A 22,214-nucleotide genomic window follows, 5' to 3' on the forward strand; every position below is an offset into this window, starting at 1 on the left:
CATGATCAAGCAGAACTGGGCCTCTGGCATTAAGAGGCAGTGACTCTCCTACTGATTGTAATCACTTAAAAACATGGTCAAAGCCATATGCAATATCTCCCTCACATGAGCTGTAGCAGTGAAGAGTTCTATACTAGGCGTGTCTCCTTTCTATTAGTCTTCAAAATTTGATATGAGAATGTTCATACTTCTCACTGCCCAGTTCTAAATGTTCACCTCACCAATCAAACTACAGCTGCATGACAGCTTCTTTTTCTACACTAAATCAAACTCATACTTGCCAAGAATGTTCCTCTCTAAAACCATTCCTGCATTATCTTGATAAATGTTTAATTTGTTGATACTCTAAAAATCCCATGTTTTGTTTAGTCATCCATTTGTAATGTCTGTTTTTCTATTCTGTTTACTGTGCAAATTTTGCTTTGACCTAGAGGCAAAAACACACACTGGTTTCCTTCCTGGACTGCCCAGATGCTACAGTTGCACTTGGAGGCCCCCTGCAGCAGTGACTTTCTCAGTATGTCGTCTGTGAACCCTGAGCGACACACCACACAGCTGTTGACTGACATCATACTTTATTTACTACACTGAAATTTTATTACACTTAAGTCACATTAGTCTGCAAATAAAATTCATATTGTCTTACAGTATCCATAAATATTACCATCATTTACCTATTTTTGCACTTAATTTGTCCCAAACTGACTATAGGTTATTTACAACATAAGTACTGATTAGTATCTTCTTAACATCAGATTTTTTTAGTGTGTTCATTGTCTTATCCTTCCATGTGAATAAGAGTGTGAAACAAAACTGTGTGTTTACACAGACAATAATACAAAAACTGATTACCCAGTTAACTTATAAAAATTCTGCACATATGAGTACATAACATTTTTAGAAATAGATGTAGGGTACCCTTTCATGAAATTATACATTTGTGGCAAGTGTATAGATCACCTTATTTTTTCTGTTGCTCCACATACGACAAAATCATATTGGAATTATTCAAATTTGTTTTTGGCAGCATTTTCACCTCACACACATATATGGTCCAGTCACATTAAAGTGACCACTTTCTATATTAAGTGTTAACATGCAATAATCAGTGACATGGAAGGTGGCAATACTAGCAGTGGAATGTACATAAAATGTGTCAGGGGACACGGAAAACAGTGCGGTCATAATCAATAATGTGGAAATGGAATGATTTATCTGACATCCAAAAGGGCATGATCATTGGCTTCCAGACCAAGGGTGGAAGCATTTTCAAAATGTCTAAGTCTGCAAACTGTTCACAAGCCACTGTGGTTAAAGCTTAATGTGCATGGCAGGATGGCACTGTCCAAAACCGGTGCCCAGGCAGCTGTGATGCACCAAGGCTGTAGGTGAAAGGGTTGAACAACAGCTGCTGGGATGTGGTTGAGTGATACATGTGTAGCTGTTGAGCAGCTGACTTTCCAGGTGCACCAAGGGGCTACCAATAGTTTCTCCTTAGTGATCATTCAGCAAATGTTGCTGCATACAGGCATCTGTCTGTTTCATGCACCCATACTGATTGCTGTTCATCAATGATGAAGAATGGAATTTGCATACCAATACCTAAACTGGACGCCCATTGATTGGTGACAGGTAGCTTTTTCAGTTGAATCACATTTTATGGTCCATTTGATAGACAGCCATTGGCATATACTGCATGAAACGTCTGAAAGCAAAGGATCCAACCGGAGGAGGGATTGTCATTGGAATGTTCATGTGGCATTCCCTGCTAAATTTTGTCATTCATGAAGGCACAATGAGCCAACACAATTATGCATCTATCCTGGGAGACCGCATCCACCCCTAAATGCAGTTTATTTTTCCTCAGCATGATGGCATCTACCAGCAGGACAATGCAATGTGTCACACAGCTCACAGTGTATGTGCATGATTCAAATAGCTCTAGGATGAGTTTACTCTACTTCCCTGACCACCAAACAACCCAGATTTAAACCCTTCGAGAATCTGTGGGACTACTTCAATTGGGCTGTTCATGCCATGGATTCTCAACAGAGAAACCTAGCGCAGCTGACCGAGGTACTGGAATGAGCATGGCTCCACTTCCCTGTGAGAACCTCACTAACTCTCTTCCAGCATGTCTTGCAGTGGTCCATGCTGGAAAAGATAGTTATTTGAGCTTTGACAGATGATCACATTACATGACTGGACAGTGTATATACACTTAATCAAAAGATACCACTGCACAATGGAAATATAAATAACAGAGCACATTATAGAGGAAATAAAATAAATAACATAACCATTCTTTCTTGCTGGTATGCACAAGTAATATTGCTAATACAGTACTTTTACTTCTTTCAGCTTATCAAAACGGCTCTTTCTGTGCCCACAATATCTTTTGAACTTTTTACTTTTTTTTAATTTTTTATGAATCCATTTTGCCTGTGATAAACCCTTCCACTTTTCATTATGCATAAATTTTCTTTGTCACATTGCATTCATCAACTTACGACATGTTCATCCGTCGCTTTTATAAAATAAGATGTCCCACAGTCATCCCATTAGATAAGAAATTAGTATAAGCTTCAACACTGCTCTCTCAGTACAGAAAATTGGTCTCCCATTCATTAAAATAGGCGTTTATGCTTAAAAATAATCCCTCATATTTCTTGCACTGAATCCTTTTATTTTTCCTGCAACTTTTTGCACATATGTGTTTGATGTAATAGTGGCTTCAAGGAAACATGGCTCATTATACAGTACAAACTACTTACCCAATTCTTTTCTTTTTCTGTCAGATAATTTGTGATTTTCAGAAGAATGTCAGCTCTCACTCTCAATATTTTTTCCTGTGTGTGTCATTCACCTATCAGCTTTTTCTGGCATCTTCTCACAAGCTTTTTCATTTTTGGTCCATGAGGTTTTCATCATTTTTCTTTGACCCTGTCAGTACTGAACTGACATCTGCTGCTATGACACATAACTCATGCAGATCTTTGGGACTCTTCTCTCAGTTTTCTCTTGACTTACATTTGGGCTCTAAGTTATTGCAATGCAGTCTCAGTAGTAGATGCTTCCCTTTTTGTGTTCTCAATGCCTATTGGTACATCTCAATGACTGCAGTTCATTCTCACTGCCATATAATTCTGCAGTGCATATTCACCGTGTCTGTTGGTACTTCTCAATGACTTTTGCCAACGAACTGATGCAAATGCAGTACCTCAGCAACGCACTTCAGTACCTAATAAGTCTCCATTAACCAAAGATGGCACTTTTGTTTCAAAGCTATCTGGCTATTAATCCTCCTCCTCTATTACCCTCCCCCCCTCTAGTCAATACTTCATCATTATTAAACTGTCATGCCTCACAGACATTAGCTGTGTCATGGGTCCAGGGTACAGTTCTGGCAGGGGTTGGGGGTCAGTGGTCACAATCTTTTAATGGGAGGGGGATGTGACCCCCTTCCCCCTATGCATGTGCTCAGAACAGTATCTCTAGCTACTCCTGTCTTCCAGTGGGTTACTACAGGAAAATTCTTTGCAGTATTAGGCATTTGACTTTGCAGTGCCCATATCATCCTTTACCTTCCCAGACTTTTTTGATCTACTCGATTAAAATTTATGACTTTGTACTGTAGTGTGTTACTGTTCACTCTGTCAGTATGTTCACTCCATTTTCTTCTGTTATCTTCAGTTTTGTTTCTTGTATTGAACATGTTAGGTCTTTCCTAGCATTGCCATGTTTTTTTTATTATTTTTTTTTTTAATATCTTATGTGATTCTAAAGTACCAGTTTATTGTTCCAACCGTTTTTCCAAATTTTGCTTCCTTCTTCTGTATATCTCTGTTATATGCCTTAACTTGCAGAATTTCTGCTGTATACATTTTATAAAATATAGGTACTTCCCTACTTTTTAAATTACCAGAGCTGTGGAACCAGTGGGCACTTAGAAAATTTTACTGCTAACGGACATACAAAAGTGGGCAGTAGCTAAAAAAGGTTTACTACCCTGCCCTAGATAATTACAATGCTGGCTTGTTCTGCTACTACATATCCCCAATTATTTTTGTTCTTATGGGATCACACACTATAAACGAGGAATGCTATGTCCTTGTCTGACTTCTCTCTTAGTACTGAAAGGTGCTCCTAGTTCTCCATTTATATCTAATGTGATTGTTGTGACTTACCGAACGAAAGCGCTGGCAGGTCGATAGACACACAAACAAACACAAACACACACACAAAATTCAAGCTTTCGCAACAAACTGTTGCCTCATCAGGAAAGAGGGGAAGGAGAGGGAAAGACAAAAGGATGTGGGTTTAAGGGAGAGGGTAAGGAGTCATTCCAATCCCTGGAGCGGAAAGACTTACCTTAGGGAGAAAAAAGGACAGGTATACACTCGCACACATGCACATATCAATCCACACATATACAGACACAAGCAGACATATTTAAAGACAAAGGGTTTGGGCAGATAAGTCAGTCGAGGCGGAAGTGAAGAGGCAAAGATGATGTTGAATGACAGGTGAGGTATGAGTGGCGGCAACTTGAAATTAGCGGAGATTGAGGCCTGGTGGGTAACGGGAAGAGAGGATATATTGAAGAGCAAGTTCCCATCTCCGGAGTTCGGATAGGTTGGTGTTGGTGGGAAGTATCCAGATAACCCGGACGGTGTAACACTGTGCCAAGATGTGCTGGCCGTGCACCAAGGCATGTTTAGCCACAGGGTGATCCTCATTACCAACAAACACTGTCTGCCTGTGTCCATTCATGCGAATGGACAATTTGTTGCTGGTCATTCCCAGGACAGGTATTTTTCCCACGTGGAATGTTTCCCTCTATTATATTGATATCAGTAATGTGATTGTTGTGTTTTTGTATAAACTTCTTAAGGTGCATATCTAATAAAGAGGATAACTGCTTTTCTTCATTATGTTCCACAGTTTTTCTGTATTAACTTTATCAAAGAACCTTTTCAGCTCAACAAATGCTAAGTGAGTCACTCAATTAAATACTGTATACCTTTCAATGATGTTCTTTCAACACAAATACTGCATCTGTTGTCAATCATTCTCTGTGGAAACTCATTTGCACTTCACTTAATAAGCACTCTGATATTATTTGTAATTTGATATTCTGGATCCTAATATAAGCATTATATGCCGTGTCCAGTAAGTTAATTCCTCTAAAATTCTTGCTGTTACTTCTATCTCCTTTTTAAACAGAGATACAACTTCTGCTTGTTGCCATGACACTTACTTTCCAACACATAATGAACAGATTTAACAGTCTCGGGTAGAGAAAGAGTCAACCATATTTTTAGGAGTTCATTGTTAATGCCGTCCATGCCTGTAGCTTTTCTGTTTTTCAAAAAATGGTTCAAATGGCTCTGAGCACTACGGGACTTAACATCTGAGGTCATCAGTCCTCTAGAACTTAGAACTACTTAAATATAACTTCCTTAAGGACAGCACACACATCCATGCCTGAGGTAGGATTCAAACCTGTGGCCGTAGTGGTCGCGCGGTTCCGGACTGAAGCGCCTAGAACCGCTCGGCCACAGCGGCCAGCTTTTCTGTTTTTCAATGCAGTCATAGCCTCCTTCACCTCTTCTATGCCACACTTCATAAACCAGTATATTCCATTTTCTTAGTTTTTGTCTTGTCATCTGTATACCAAAGAGATTTGCAATGTTCTACCCAATTCTATTGTTGTTATTTATCTGTATTGTTTCCCTGTCTGCTTCATTAAGCATTTTAACTGTCTTATTGCCTGCTGCTAGTCTTCCACGGACATCATCTCAGGTTGTTAGGATAATTGAGGTAATCATTATGTTTGAGCTTTATGCTTATTTCAAGGTCGGATGTCAAGATTTTGAGGACTCTTTTCCATCATATTTGTTTCTTCTTACCCATTACTTCATCAGTAGCCTTCATAACTGATTTTCTTATATTGTCCATTGCTCAGTATCTTCTACTGCTTTCGTTAGCTGCAGATACCTCTTTAGTCTTCCTTGACACAGATTTCTGACTTTGCCTTTGTTAAGCACATATACACTGACAGAAAAAGATTGCAAAACCAAAAAGTAGTTAATGTAGAATAAGGAAATTTCGTGAATACATTTATCGAGGTAAGATATTTAAATGATTAACATTGCAAAATCACAGATTTTAATGTAAGCCCAATATAAGCCATTGCAAATGTGAAATGTTGGTACATTAACAACCAGTGTAACCACCAGAATGTTGAATGCAAACATACAAATGTACATGCTTTGTATTGTGCAATTGACAGAGATTTCAGTTTGTGGGATGGAGTTCCATGCCTGTTGCATTTGATTGGTCAATACATGCATGCTTAATTCTGGTTGTGGATGACGTTTGAGTTGTCATCTGATGATGTCCCCTATTTGCTCAAATGGAGACAGATCTTGTAATCGAGCAGGCCAAGGGAACATGTTGATACTCTGTAGGGCATGTTGGGTTACAATGCTGGTATATGAGTGAGTGTTATCCTGTTGGAAAACACCCTCTGGAATGCTATTCATCAGTGGCAGCGCAACAGGTCAATTCACAGATTGATGTACAAATTTGCAGTCAGGGTGCATAGGATAACCAAGAGAGTGCTCCTACTGTCATACGAAATTGCACCCTAGACCATAACTCCACATGTAGGTCCAGTGAGTCTAACATGCAGATAGATTGGTTGCAGGCCCTCAACTGTGTTCCTTTACTGACACCAAAGCAGAACCTGCTTCCATCAGTAAACACAACAGACCTCCACTCTGCCCTCCAACGAGCTCTCACTTGATGCCATTGAAGTCACAAATGATGGTGGTTTGGAGACAGTGAATGCACATTACAGGGCTTATGGATTGGAGCTGTCCTTGAAGCAACTGATTTGTAACAGTTCACTGTGGTGCCAGCTGCAGGTCAAATTGCTTCTGTAGATGCATTACAATGTGCCCGAGCCATACACTGAACTCAATGGTCTTCCAGCATGGTAGTGCTACATGCCCTTCCAGAGCCTGGTCTTCCTGCAATCGTACATTCTAGTGACCATTGCTGCCAAGAGTATTGCACAATGGCCTCATTCCTGCCAAGTCTTTCTGCGATCTTGCAGAAGGATCATCCAGCTTCTCGTAGTCCTGTTACACGACTTCATTCAAACTCAGTGAAGTGTTGGTAATGGCGTCTTTGTCACGTTAAAGGCATTCTTGACTGACATCAACTCACCACATCCTATCTCAAAGGCAACTAATGCTCACAACCATTATAGCATATATTTAAAGCAAACCTGATATGCATCCTCATAGTGGCAGTACTAGTGCAACTCTTATACAACTGACATGAAATTTTAATAGAGATCATCTTTCAGAAGTGGAAACATGTCTACAAACTTTCATTTGTGTTGCACAACTCCTCCTAGATGTGATTTTTTTCCCATCAGTGTACTCTGTAAACTTCATTTGTTTTTTCTTTGGGTATCTTCCTATTCTGCTTCCATATTGTGAATATGTCTACTAGGAATATTACTATAAAATGACCAGACCTCACATTGTATCCTCTAAAAAGTTTGGTCCTTCTTACTATTCCCTCTAGTTTGTTATTGATTATTATACGATCTATGGTAGACCTGTATCCCCTTGCTGACTCTGTAAATTTATGAATGTCCCTTTTTCTGAAAGAATGTGTGTAATTTTTAATCTGCTAAAAACGGGCAAAATCTCTTAGCAGTAAAATTTTCCCATCATATTAATTTGCCTCATTCATTTACAGTTTTTATTGCATTTTTAAACAGACTGCAACTATTATCTTTTTTAACTTATCACCATTTCTGTTTTTCATATACATGGTAAGCACAAAGTCTTTTTTTTAAGACCACTTACGTTAGTAAACTTCAACATGTGCTCCCTTGGTAGCTCGGAGAATGTCGATGCGGTATACCACTTCCCACCAGGTGTTTCGTAACATGTGTTCTGTCACTGTACCCACAGCAGTTTGTATCCTATTGTATCCTAGCCTTCAGTACGTCCATGCCAGCAACTGGTGTGACGAAGACTCTGTCCTTGATATAGCCCCAGAAAAAAAAGTCAAGGGGCATAATGTCTGGAGAGCGGGGTGGCCAGAGTGTCGGACAGTTCCTTCCAATCCACTGATCTGGAAATGTTTCATCCAGGAAATTACGCATTATCAAAGCCCAGTGGAGAGGTGCTCCATCTTGCTGGAAAATTATCCATAGTTGATATTCTTCTAACTGTGGGGCAATGAAGTGTTGCAAAACGTCTAAGTAAATGTTAGCGGTAATAGATTTTTCTGCAAATAAAAATGGTCCATAAACCTTGTTATGCATGAGACCACACCTAAAATTCACTTTTTTGCTGTCTCGCTGTAATTGTACAGTAGCATGTGGAGATTCTGAACCTCATATACAGACATTATGCCTATTTACCATTCCACTGACATGAAAGGTGGATTCATCGGTAAAGCATATGCAATTGAAGTAATCATTAGTGCAATCAATCCTGTTGAGAATCTCAGTTGCCAATTCAGCATGTGTCAGCAAATCATTCGTTTGCAAGGCCTGCACACTTTGCACTTTGTAAGCATGCAACCTAAGCCTTTCATGAAGAATCTTCATCACACTTGCTTGCGGTATTTGAAGTTCATGTGATGCTTGATAAGTTGATTTAGATGGACTCCACTGAAACGATTGCTGAACATGATCAACAGTTGCATCACTCGCACGAGGCCTGCCACTTCGAGGATGATCTTCAACATTGCTTGTTTCGTTAAACATTGCTTACCATCGCTTTATTGATTTAACGTCAGGAGGGCTGCATCCATAAGAAGCCCAAAGTTTATGCTGAACACTGATCCTGCTCCGATGCCATTTTGCCAGCAACTAACATGACCTAACAGACCGCATCAATGTGGTGGAGAACTAGCACCATCTATTGGTCACAACATCTAGTAACAACAACCTATGTAATGGCATCAAATGTAACTTCTTATGTCAAACAGTTATCCTGTTATAAATTTTTATAATCAGAGCAAGACTTTGTGCTCACCCTGTATTTCCACTGCCAATCAGAACTTCCAACTTTTTCCAAGTACCACAAACATAGCTACACAACTGTACATATGTGCTGTGACCTCCAACTCAATCAAAACCTGTTCTTGACCTATAGCTATTTCCATAAGCAAATTCTGGCACCAATGTTACTTCTTATATGAGTTTATCTGGCAATTTCGTTATTATTTTCAGTAGTTTCTATTAACATGAAACATTAAAACTTTCTGACATCACATCTACTTCCAATTAATTATCTATTTAGTCATATGCAACATTTTGCCAGCCTGTGGTTTGATCTGGGAACCTTGTAATTTATGTCTGATTTTATATTATACATGAAATTGCTGCTGTGCATCCCCTGACACACACAATTTTAGTTCCTCTATCACAGATTTGAAACCTTTGTGTCCATACTTTTTACTTCATTTTGTGCCTCATAATTTTGCGACCTATGAGTTATCAACTGCTTTATGTTTATTACTTTAATCTTACATCGTAACAACTTCCTGTAATATCACCTTAATCTTGCAGTTTTGTACAGCATTAATTTGTGCACAGATCTTATAAACCTGACAAGGACAATTTTTGATTCTTTTACACTATCATTCATCTTTTGCTCATTAGCATTTACTGCATTTTGTACATCAAGCAACATAGCACAGTAGACTTGCTTTCATGAGGACAACTGTCAAATCCACATCCAACCATCCAGAGTTAGCTTTTCCATGATTTCCCTAAGTCACTCCAGGCAAATGCTGGAATGGTTCCTTTGAAAGGACACAACCAATTTTCATCTCCATCCTTGAAACAATATGAGCTAGTGCTCCATCATTTACGACCTTGACGTCAACAGGACATTAAAACTAATCTTCCATCCTTCTTCTCACCCCCCCCCCCCCCCCCATGTACTACTGAGACATGCTAACTTTTTTTGTGACCGAATTTAATTCACATTTGTATTTCCCGTGTGAATTAGTGTTGGGCATCATCTGCTGCAGCTTCTCTTACAGTACTCCCTCCCACAAAATTTTGATTAGCTTCTACCTGAACTTCTTTAAACTTTCTAGAAAAATAATTTCACTTCTCTGAAATTAGGGAATTGGTCTCTACTAACCACATGCTCATATGATTTAAATGTTCTTAACTTCCAATCTAGTGATTCAATAAACATTGACACATAACAATTTACTCTTACAATTCCTTTTAAGTTTTTCTCCATTCTCTCTACACCCACTTGAATTTTCTGTGTGGAGACCTCCCACTGTTGAACTCATATTTAGTGTTGCCTCATCCCATCTCAACTCATGATGATTTTTGTCCTCTGTCTCAGAAGTGTAAGTTGTGTACGGTCAAAAAACTTTACTTATCTTTCTGGCAAATTAAAAAAAAGTATCATCCTAATTTCTCACAAAATAAGAAGTCAAGTATATCAACATGACACTGGTAAGCAGTGCCAGGACAAGACAGACAACTAATGACTAAGAACACAAAAATCGCAACTTGTACAAGCAATTTGCAGTAATTGTATATAAAATTTTCAGTGATTCGGAAAAGAAATGTCTCAAAGCAATAAAGTGCACATATAACAATACAGTGAACTAATGGGGCATATAATAAGAAATTGTGCCCTACACCCGACATTTTATATAGTGATAGATTCTGTCAATGCCTCACATTTTGAAGTTAATGTATGTAAATTACATTTAATAATTAAGAAATAATTTTGCACTTGAGTGTTGTATTTGCTATTGATGATAAATAAATGGATAAGGTGTACCAATGCAAGAAAGGAATTAAGAGAACATTACAATTCCTTTTTATTTCCACTTTTCAGCTACCGTTTTACAAAACTTATTACAGAATTAACATTTGTCTGCCAACTAAAATTCACATTTTAGTTTAACTTGTTATGATAATTACTCAGCACAAGTATTAGATTTTGATATAAGTAATATGAATCCAATTCTTCACTCTGGTTCTCGTGCATATGTTCCAGGAGCACAGGAGTACGGTGAAGCAGCAGCTTACATCCAAGCTCAATTTGAGGCGAAAAACAAATCCACCACAAAAGAAATCTACTGCCACATGACATGTGCCACTGACACCAACAACATTCAGTTTGTGTTTGACGCAGTCACCGATGTCATCATCGCTAACAATCTCCGCGGGTGTGGCCTTTACTGAGCGGCACTGTCATCTACACTGCAGACGATGTGTGCATTCCGTTTCTGTTCCATTGTGTTTGTTAATATGTGGTGGGTGATCGTAGAGACACTCCGCCCGGCAACAGACAGGAGGCTATTCCTTATCACAGAGACGACACTTCTAAAAGCAAGAGAGGATGAATTGTACATTTAAAAGTATAAATGTTTTAATGTAAACTCGCTCCACCAATATCTTGTTTTACATTATCTACTGTAGTGCATGTTAGTCTCTTTTTCATTATTGCTCATCAACTCTTATTTATCACACCAGAAAATATGAAAACAAACAAAAAAATAACAATTGGGTCGATCGCAGGGACATCAAAGTGCCAACACGTGTTCATTTAAATCTATTATCACACATTTTGTAAATGAGTAGTACATACTTGTTTAAGTTTTAGCACATAAGTGCATCATATTGTTTTTATATTTGCCTTGCCTTACTGGCTGCACACAACTTGAGCTGCTTCAGGTGTTGCACAGTCCGCTTTCCTAAGTATCCTCTCCATGAAGAAAAATACTTGCATTTTTCTGTGGAAAAATTAAATGTTATCTGAAGTTGTAATGATGTGTACAGAAGTTATTAGGACTACACATATGATGACGAAACATCACTGCTGATAACTGTTTAGGAATAAGACACACAGGAGGGAAATCAATTCTGTAATGTTAAATGCTTTCCCATAACTAAGTTGGATGTAAATTTTGGAAATACAACTTTGTTGGCAAATAAGAAATGATATGACTCACTTGATACTGAGATATTTTAGCTTTTGGAAATGTGCTGATGAGTCAGTATAGGTACTGTGTAGTTCTGTCTATAGACTTAATTTGTTATTTATAACTTTTTCATTTATTTTATTATGTAAGTGTTGAAAATGAATGATTTCTAAAGTATAAATAGAGATGATATATGCACACGGACACAAATACACACACACATACACACACACATTTGAATATTACTAATATATATATGGTATATACATAAAGAAATTGAAAAGGAAGAACAGGTGCTGAAGAGTGAACCTTGGAGACCTTTGTCCAAGTGTTACTTGCATTTATAGTAGCAGACCTAGTCAAGACATTCCCAGAGGTAGTCAAGTGCAGATCCTATTACATTCTGTTGCACATTTCACAAGCAAACAGCAGAAATAGGGAACATTTGTGTATTGTGTAATTTTTATGAATACCTAAGTCATTTGTTATTGTGAATCTAGTCAGTAGTGTTGAATTCACCTTATGATTTTATTTCTCAATTTTTTGCAAATTGTTTTCTTCGTGAAGCATCCATAATTTATTTGTTTACTAATTCCTGTGTGATATTGTCATCACCTGTTACTTGGCGAAAAGTGAGAGTAGAGATGGGTGAATTGTGTAGTCCAAAGTGGACAAAAGAATCAGTGTTTCGTAAGAACTTCTGCTTTGTGCATTGGCAATTTCTCATTCGCTAAAATGTGTCTTCATCCCATGGCCCTGTACAGTCGAATTTTTAAATAAACAGACTAAATATTATATACAGATGTATTCCTGATCAGTGTGGAAAAATATTTGCTTCATTGTGATCAAAGGAAGATAATCATTTTTTGTATTTATTTTACAACCAAAATAAAAAAACAAAAGAATTGTTATATGACCAGCATGAAAAATTATGCTTTCATGTGGATCTTAAAATTTGTGATTGATGCTACTGTAACAGAGAAGTGCCTACAATATATCTGCTGAGTCCCATAATTGTGCTGTTAATGTGAATTTCAACTATGCGCAATATATGGTACTGTGTGCACTGCTGATTAAAATGGGGGAGGGAATCATAAATCTCTTTGAAAGTCAAATTTTTTGGGCTGTACAAAAAGAAATTTGATATCTTGATTTGATCACATATACCAAATATTATTAAGTAATACTGTGGAATACTGTATATAATGGTAAATGCAGTTATAACATTGTTGCTTAGTTGGGATAAATAATAAATAACAATAAATAATATTATTGAAAATAATTATTACTATGGTAATATGTTCATGTTCAACTAGTAGGCTCACATACATATAAATTTATTAAAGCTAGAGGATTTGTGTGTTTCTCTGTGAAGAATAAGAAGCAGTTTGATGTAGAATTGTTCTCAGAGTGAGCTCTTTCCATAGAAACTGGGCAACAAAACATTGCAAATCTCCGGGATTGGCCATTACATATCAGAGGCCACACTTACCAGCTCAGGTCTCACAACATGATTGACAGTGGAAACTGCCACCAATCAACAAAAATGGAGTTTGGTTGTCAATGTTTTTCTCCAGTATATTTCAGGACCTAATATGTTCTTAATATTGTGGTAGGTTACCACATTGACATTGTCAGTGAATCAGTGGACATTGGATCAGTGGACTGTTTATGTGTACCTTTCTGTCTTGTTTGATGAAGGTGGGAACGGGACCACCCTTAGAAATGTGTGTATTATGAAATATGAAATGCATTTTGAGTAAGATATAAATATATATAAATATATACACCTTCCCAAGGATCATCATGTCTGTGATTATGTATAGTTTCTTGGTATTTCATTTTTATTGCCATTATCATTCATTCACCATTTATGATATATCATTCACTTGCTAAATATTTGTTCATTTGTTCTTAACATCACAAGATGCTTTGAATCACCCTTGAAGTGCAAAATAAAACAAAATCATGTTTCTCTTCTCTAAATTTTGTTGTTGGCATTAACGTTATTTGCTTTACTCTTCTAACCATTTCAGTTTTAAGGCAGCATCTAACACATAGTGTCATATCCAGAAATCATATTTGTGAATTACCAAAAATAATTGTGTGAGACATTTGCTGTGTGACTGCCACAATACATCATCCCATCCATATTTTAAAAGAGGTTTGTCATGCCTGCCAGTTTATTGCACATAACAGAAAAGTTTGTGCAGTTTTTTTCTAAAAACTTAGAAGAAATTCTATATTAATTGCCAAATATGTTTCCATGTTGTAAATGGAAGAGGAGTGAAACATGAGTTCAGATTCAGAAAAGGAATGTAATAATCGTAGATAATTATTTCCATGGATATCACCTTTCATAAATTTCTTCATTGTCACAATTGTTTGCTTCTTCATTTATGGTTAGTCATTTTGCTGTAGTTTTGTGTTGTACCAAAGACTAAATTAAAAACCAAATGAAATTTATAATTTCATGAGCTGCAGATTTAACAAGAAATCAGAGAAGCAGTTAATTTTGTACTGGTTGCAGATGTTATGTTTACTGACATTTCATAGAGTGAAATTTCTTTTGTAACATCTTTCATTCATCATCGCCTGCAGTCTGCATTATGATGTGGAATGCTGGTGCCTGTTATTGTTTGCATGTTATAATCTTGTAGACCAGAACTTTGTACATGATGGACACTTTTGATTTACTGGACAAAGAAATGGTAGTATCTTTGTAGTTATAAGTCCCAAATAGTGGACTGAAAAAGCTTCTGTCAGCATTAAAGATGGTCATTGTGACAGCAGGAGTTTGTATTTGCAGGTTCCATTTATTCATTTTGATGAGAATAAAAATAATACATAGTTTAGATCTTGTGACAATACAGAAATTCTTGCATAACTAAGTGATCATGATTCCAATGGCTTTCCTCTACTGTTCAACATTTCTTCATCATATTTCTTGCTGCTGGCACATCCTCCTGTTCATCATGCACCAAAATAGTGTTCTTCAATACAGATGACCCTGTTATCATGCATATTAAGCACAGCCAATATTCTGAAATTAGTTCAAATTATGTGGCAAATAATGACATTTAATCCAGCATAGTTTCCTATTCACCATTGTTTTCTGCACTTACTGTTCTTAGTCATTTCTTTTTAGTTGGAAGTTCTTATTTTTATGTTTGGCTTAACTTTTTGTGACCCAGTTACTTCTTTTTATATTTTTTGTGTTTATGTTTTTCTAAAAGCACCTATATGATTTCTGTGAAAGAATATTTTCTCAGTCCTTCATACAAACTCAAGAATTTACATTTGAATTGTGTGAAGATAGGTGTTTGTCAGTTTTTGCTAGGAAATATGAGACACATCTAAGTGGAAATGAAATAAAAAAGATGTATAAATGGTGAGGTAGTTCATGAGAGTTATGTTTAATTTGAAGTGATTAATAGACTCTATTTTTGGTCAGTGATTACACATACATGACAGAACAGAAAATATTCATTCAGTGGAAATTTGTGTCCATATTCTATTGTTTTATCTACAGAGTTATATTTTATAAAATGAAGGATATGGATTTCAGGTTTCATTTTAATTTGTTTATGACATCATATAATACTGGTGCATATAAGATGTATTTATAGGTATGTATGTTCTAAATGATTACTGGATTAATAATCTTAAGAAATATTTAGTTAATAAATTTAACATTTAATATAGTTCTGATTTGCAATAATTTTAATTTGCCTTGTAATAATTCTACTCACTGATAGAAAGGAGACACTATTTTCAATATTCACCCACTTTAATTTTTCAGTGACAGTAAGTATGAATAGCTTTCATCATTTACTGAACATGTCTTGTGGAAAACTCATAGTATGTTCAGAGAAAAAGTGTTGATCTGGGTGCAAAATGTTTGATGGAATGTTTTTTAATGGTTTGGTATTCTCTAGAAAATGAGTGTCTGAAAGTGGAACATTGTTCCTGCAGTGCAAAATTATTTAAAATTAGTCACTGTTTCCACTCATTTGTATTCTGATTCCATCTAAGTTGGGAGCAGATATGAGAGTTTAGTCTGTAACATGATCTCATGGCACATATGTAACAGAACACCATACAGAAAATAGATTTTTGCTACACACTTTTTAATAAAATTCAGTTTGTGTAAAGTACATTTATGAGTACATGCTTCGTGGGGTAGCATATGAATAAAAGCTGAAAGAGTAAAATGGGTTTCCGTTGTTGATTTAATAGAACCATCCACAAGCATTAAGCACACTGCAGGTTTGTTTGAAACGGCATCCAAGCATAAAATTACCATCAGGTAACAATGTTGTGTACAGTTCTGTACTGCTGGACCTCATTAGAAATACAACGAATTATGGCAGGCAAATAACAAAATTAAAATAATTTCATTGATAAATGAATATAATCATTATTTTTCCATATTTCCAAAAAATTGTGGCAATTTTAACATACTATTGTAAAATTCAATGAATTCTTGATTCAGCAAAAGTGTGGTTCCATTGTAATGGTTGATATTTTATTATTTTGATGGCTATTCTGCTATAAAAGCTTCTTTATTAAACACTCACAGCCACAGGTTAAAGATTACATAAAGTATTTTCAGCAAGTGGGAAGTTTTGCACACATACAGAATGAGCAATCTGGATTATACAGCAGTAGCAGCCAGAGCATATGGCTTACTTGAATTGTATTTTCACCAATTTCAGTGGACATTAAGTGGGAAAAAAGACCAGAATACCTACAGGAAACACTATTCTATCAACAGTTATCTGAATAATTTCAACCATGTATCAATATTATCAACGTAGCTTTAATGTAGCAGTATGTAATACTAAATCTGAACCATTAATTGGTTTGGGTGATCATATCCAGCTTCATTTTAAACCATATCTCACACAATTTTAAGTACCACTACATTAGATTACATGAATCTGCAGATTACCCATTAGATGCATCTGAATCAGTATTAAACTGGCTCTGGTATCTTCTTTGTTAACTCAGAGATTACACATGACTTACAACACTTTCTTATCAGAATTATACATTGCAAGTTGTTGAAAAGAGGAAGTTTATAAAAGAAGGAAGGTAATTTATTCATTATGTTATAACATTATCTTCACTTTCAGAAACTTCCTAGTTTTATCTTAACTTTTTTTCTAGTGTATGCAGTGTTTGCACCTTGGGGCTTAGGCTTTGCATGGTTCTGACTCATGCTTTGGTATCAAATAGGGTATGTGACATGGCTGTGCACTTCCTGCTGGAGGGATGGGAGAGGTATGCTCACAAGTAACCACCTCGTAGTCAGGCTTGGTGGTGTATCAGTAAACCGCATGCTTGGAAAGTGAGAGGTCATGGCATCAAATCCCAGCCAGATCATGAAAATTTTCAGTTTGCCTTTAATCTAAGCTTCACCTGTCAGCAATGTGAGGAGTCACCAGGAAAGACACATGGTTCAGATTCCATGCTAAGCTGTAGGTCCCCTTACCCCAGCTGGACAAGTGGGGTATGTTAGGTACAAGAAAGTTACCAAAGTGACATCCAATTAAAAAGCTTACACCTGGCAAGTGAGCCAAGTGCATTTATTATCACCTCCTGGTAGGAGGGTAATCAAAGTCTCTAAATTGACTGTGGGACAAAGGGTTTTGTTACAGCATAATCTGCAGATATCCACATGAGCTACAACAATGAACAGTTTGGTTTGTCAAGGTAAAACAGTCACATTGAACTGAACAAACAACAGTATTTTCTTTTTTTTTTTTTTTTCTCCCAAGAAATTTGGACTGGAAAATTATGTGGTGCACATGCAAAGTGATTGTGCATTTTAACTGAATCTGTCATCAATCAAATTTATACACAGTGTGGCCTCTGCCACCTCACCCTCTTCCCCCCCCCCCCTCTCTCTCTCTCTCTCTCTCTCTCTCTCTCTCACTCTATTCTAAAGTAAACATAAGAATGAAACTTAACGAAAATATGGTTGTCCTTATGTACTTCAAGTTAAGAAGTTAGGACCAACTGAATTATTCTTTGTGTATTCTGTAATGCTACCATAAACCTTCACACTGGACTCGCATTCGGGAGGACGACGGTTCAATCCCGCGTCCGGCCATCCTGATTTAGGTTTTCCATGATTTCCCTAGATCACTTCAGGCAAATGCCGAGATGGTTCCTTCAAAAGGGCACGGCCGATTTCCTTCCACATCCTTCCCTAATCCGAGCTTGTGCTCCGTCTCTAATGACCTCGTTGTCGACGGGACATTAAACACTAATCTCCTCCTCCTCCTCCATAAACCTTCCAATTAAGTACCGTAAATTTCCATTTGCATTCTTGTAATTTGACCTTGATACACAAGCACCTGTTTCTATCTTTTCCTTGACAGATTCCTTCTCTCTTCAACCATTTCGACATCACTACCATACTTTTCAGTCCAGACTTGCTAATAAAATCACAAGCAATGAAGAAATGTCACTTATAGAAAAGTGTAGAGGCTCAAATAGCAATGACACAACTTTATGAAGTTTATGAGTGCAGAAATGTTTTTCTCCCCCACTCGTTTATTTCTCTGTCATTTTTTCCATCAGCCTGATACAGGAAGATTGAAAAAACAATAGAGAAATAAACGAGCGGAGGAGAGATGCAGAAGCATTTCAGAAGAGTGTCAAAAGCCTGATATGGAGCAAGGATGTACCTCAAATCAGTAAAAAGGTTATATACTGGTCATACTATGTCCTGATCCTGACATATGCATCATAAACCTGGGTTATGAAACGAAGAGAGAAAAGCAAAGTACAAGCTAGTGAGATGAAACAGTATTGGAGTGACAAAGTTAAGAAATGAGAGGATCAGAGAGTTAATGAAGGTGGAACCATTACAGGAGGAGATAGAGAAATCAAGACTGAGATGGTATGGACACACTGAGAGAATGGAGGAGAAGAGGATACCCAGGAAGATACACGAGATGAAACTGGAAGGAAAGAGACCAAGAGGAAGACCGAGAGACAGATGGCTGAAAGGAGTAGAGGAATGCGTCCAGAAGAAAGGAGAAGATTGAACCAAGGTGAAGGCGGAGAGATGGTGGCAAGACAGAAGACGATGGAGAGGCCTATGTTCCAATGTCCCACACAGACCGGGCCAGAGGCTGGAAACTGTCCAAGATGATGATGATGATGATGATGATGATGATGATGATGAGTGCAGAAATGTTTGAGAATGAAAGTGGAAATGAAAGTGATATAATGAGGGCCTGAGATGAAAATAAAGATAGAACAAAAAGAGTGGTAAGCAGAGTGCAACAGAGAGTAGACTGGAACCTCCCAGCTTAGAAGTGAGCAGTTCTCCACCATTTTAGCTGGACACAGAGATAGTGTTGATGTCAATTGAATTCCACTTTTTTTTCATCCCTAGTTTGGGAATGTTTAGTTGGTGTTTGCTCTTTCTGTTTTATTGGCCATGAATACAGCAGCTACATTCACTATGGTCATACTTGTCTTGAAGATAATGTGATGTGGGTCCATTATTTACAACTGAGAAAATAACAGTTGTCACGGTTGTGGCACACAATAACACTTATTGTTCATTCAATCAGTCATTTGTTCGTTCATGCACTTACTGTTTCATAAATCCCATTGTGAAGGAGAACCTTCAGGGATGTGGAATGAGTCAAGTTATAAATTAACAAGCAGAAGCAGTTGCTGAAAGCTACTTTTGTATGTTTACCAATCTGTTTATGCTGATAAATTTGGAAATCACTGTTTACAGGCAGAAGAGAGTACATGTTCTGCTTTTATTGCAACCACAGTTCTGCTGTGTTATGAATGACAGGTGGATCACACAGTGTGGGAGTGAAATGATATGGTGACAGGAAATGTATACCAAAGATGAGGTGCAAAGGACAGTGTGATTCTTGTGGGCAAAACATCTAAATGAAACTTCTAGTTGTACATGGACCAAATGCAATATTGCATCCATCCATTAATGAAATGGTACCGACAATTTCTAAATTGCACACAGGTTCACCATGCAATTCTGATTTTACATGGACCAAATGCAATGTTGCATCCAGCCATAATGAAATGGTACCAACAATTTGATGAAGGTTGCACAAATGTGGGTCATGCTAGTAAGGAAGCAAGACCATCAATATTAGCCACAGAGATCAATGTCCAGGCAATTGAGCAAGAACATCTGGGGAAAGAAGTTTTCTGATGGTGAGGATGTTCACATAGCAGTTCTTGAATGGCTCCGTGAACAAGAACTGGATTTCTATTGTCGATAAGGTGAATGATTGGTAGACTATGTTGAAAAATAGTGTCATGGAAGTGTGTCACTTTCAAGTGTAGTGCAGAATTCAATAAATGTTACTTAGCCTGTCACAATAACATGTAACTTGACTTTCTATAGTCCCTTTGTATACAGGGTGGCACACGAAATGTGTTACCATTTTGTTTTTGAATATAAACTTTATTGTCAATACAATCTGAAAGGAACATATACTACAATGAAGAGCCGTCCATGGAGATTTGTTCTAACTCAGCACATGCTCAATATGTCCACCATTTCATTTCCTAACTTCCTTCAAACAAACACTAAAGTTAGTGATTACCCTACGCCACATGCCTTCCGTAATTTCACTGCAAGCTTGAAGAATAAGTCTTCTGAGCTCCATTAAATCACGTGGATGTTTCGGGAAATTTTTTTCCTTTAGGTACCCCCAAAGAAAAAAGTCACATGGATTGAGGTCTGGACTATTGCCCCCAATTTTGTCCATCATTGAAGCGACCTGGAAACTTGAGTGACATGATCCGCATGTCGAAATGCTCGCGTAAAAACTCCAACACAGTGTTTGCAGTAAATGGTCTTGCTCCATCTTGCATGAACTACTGCGTATTGAAGGGCAAGGCAGTAGCAAGAAGCTGTGGAATGAAGCTATTGCGAAGCATGCTCAAATAACACTCACTGTTCGCAGTTTCTTCAAAGAAGAAGGGTCCAGTAAGTCTGTGACTGGAAATTTCTGCCCATGCTGTAATCCTGGGAGCATAATGTTGTCATTCATGAAGCACTTGTGGGTTTTCAGTGGCCCAAAAGCATACATTTTGTTTGTTAACCACACAGTCTAAATGAAAACGCGCCTCGTCTGAAAACCAAACATTGTTGAGAGTTTCTTCCCTATCCTCCGCCCACTGAGCAAACAGTAGTCTCTGCTGCTTGTGTTGTTCAGTGAGCTTCTGTGCACAGGTCATCTTGTATGGGTACATATGGAGCTCACTTTTAAGAATGCGTTGAACGGAGCTTCTGGATATTCCCAGTTGCACTGCTACCTTTCTATACGATTTCGCGGGACTTCTCTGTACAGCAACTCGTACCGCTTCAATATTCTCCGGCAAGCAAACAGGCTTAGGCCAAGGTCACTTTGCTTCCAATACTGTTCCTTCCTGTACAAATTTATTGCACAACCTGTGGATGGTCTTCTTGCAATGGACCCACTGTGTATTAAACTGTTGTCGAAAACGCCTCTGAGTCACAACAAAGCTTTTCATTTCATGAAAAAGTAACACAATTGCCGATCGTTGCTGTGTCGTCAGTCTTCCATTGTCAGCCATTGCTGCTTACTAGTCTCCTAGCGGCAGTATCGTGAATTACACGTCATTTTATAACTATTTGTTTTTCCAAGCTCTGCTGGTACTGCTGTAGATATCCCAGCGGGATATCTAATATGCACCATAAATTGTGAAAGAAACAATTGGTAACACATTTCGTGTACCACCTGTATGTGTAGGAGAAAAACAACTACCCTGAAGAAAAAGCCTGTTCACCTTTGTGTATGTTACTTAGCTGCTGTTCTTATCTGATACTTCAAATTAAGCATTTATGGAGCTTTGTACACAAAACTTATCAGCTGTCTGTATACCAGCAAAGTAAAAATCTTTCATTCACTTCGCGTGAGTAGCAGGCAAACATCCACAGCAAGATGACTTGTCTGCTGTAAGAGTAATTTTGTTTATGGGCCACTGTGTAGAATTATGATTCATAACTTAGAGAACAATGTTAGGTAACTAAATATCATCACTTTCATATAAATGATTTAAGCAGTGCACACCAGGAAACTTCTCAGGAGACAGAATTGTTATCTGTTCCTTATTTAATTAGCATTTGTAGAGATCTCACGGTAATGGGAGCTGCAAGCTACTACATTGCCCAGTCCACC

At 37.5% G+C, this 22,214-nt stretch overlaps 1 protein-coding gene across 1 annotated transcript in view; it reads left to right on the plus strand.

Moving 5' to 3' along the window:
- LOC126262446 (guanine nucleotide-binding protein G(o) subunit alpha) overlaps positions 1-16,214 on the plus strand; it is a 543,526-nt gene extending 527,312 nt beyond the window's left edge. The window contains exon 8 of the mRNA XM_049959099.1: positions 11,073-16,214. Coding sequence (XP_049815056.1) covers positions 11,073-11,260 — 188 coding nt within the window. The 3' untranslated portion in view covers positions 11,261-16,214. The remainder of the gene's footprint in view (positions 1-11,072) is intronic.
- The last annotated feature ends 6,000 nt before the right edge of the window (positions 16,215-22,214 follow it).

This window comes from Schistocerca nitens, chromosome 6, assembly GCF_023898315.1.
Source record: "Schistocerca nitens isolate TAMUIC-IGC-003100 chromosome 6, iqSchNite1.1, whole genome shotgun sequence".
Lineage (NCBI taxonomy): Eukaryota > Metazoa > Arthropoda > Insecta > Orthoptera > Acrididae > Schistocerca > Schistocerca nitens.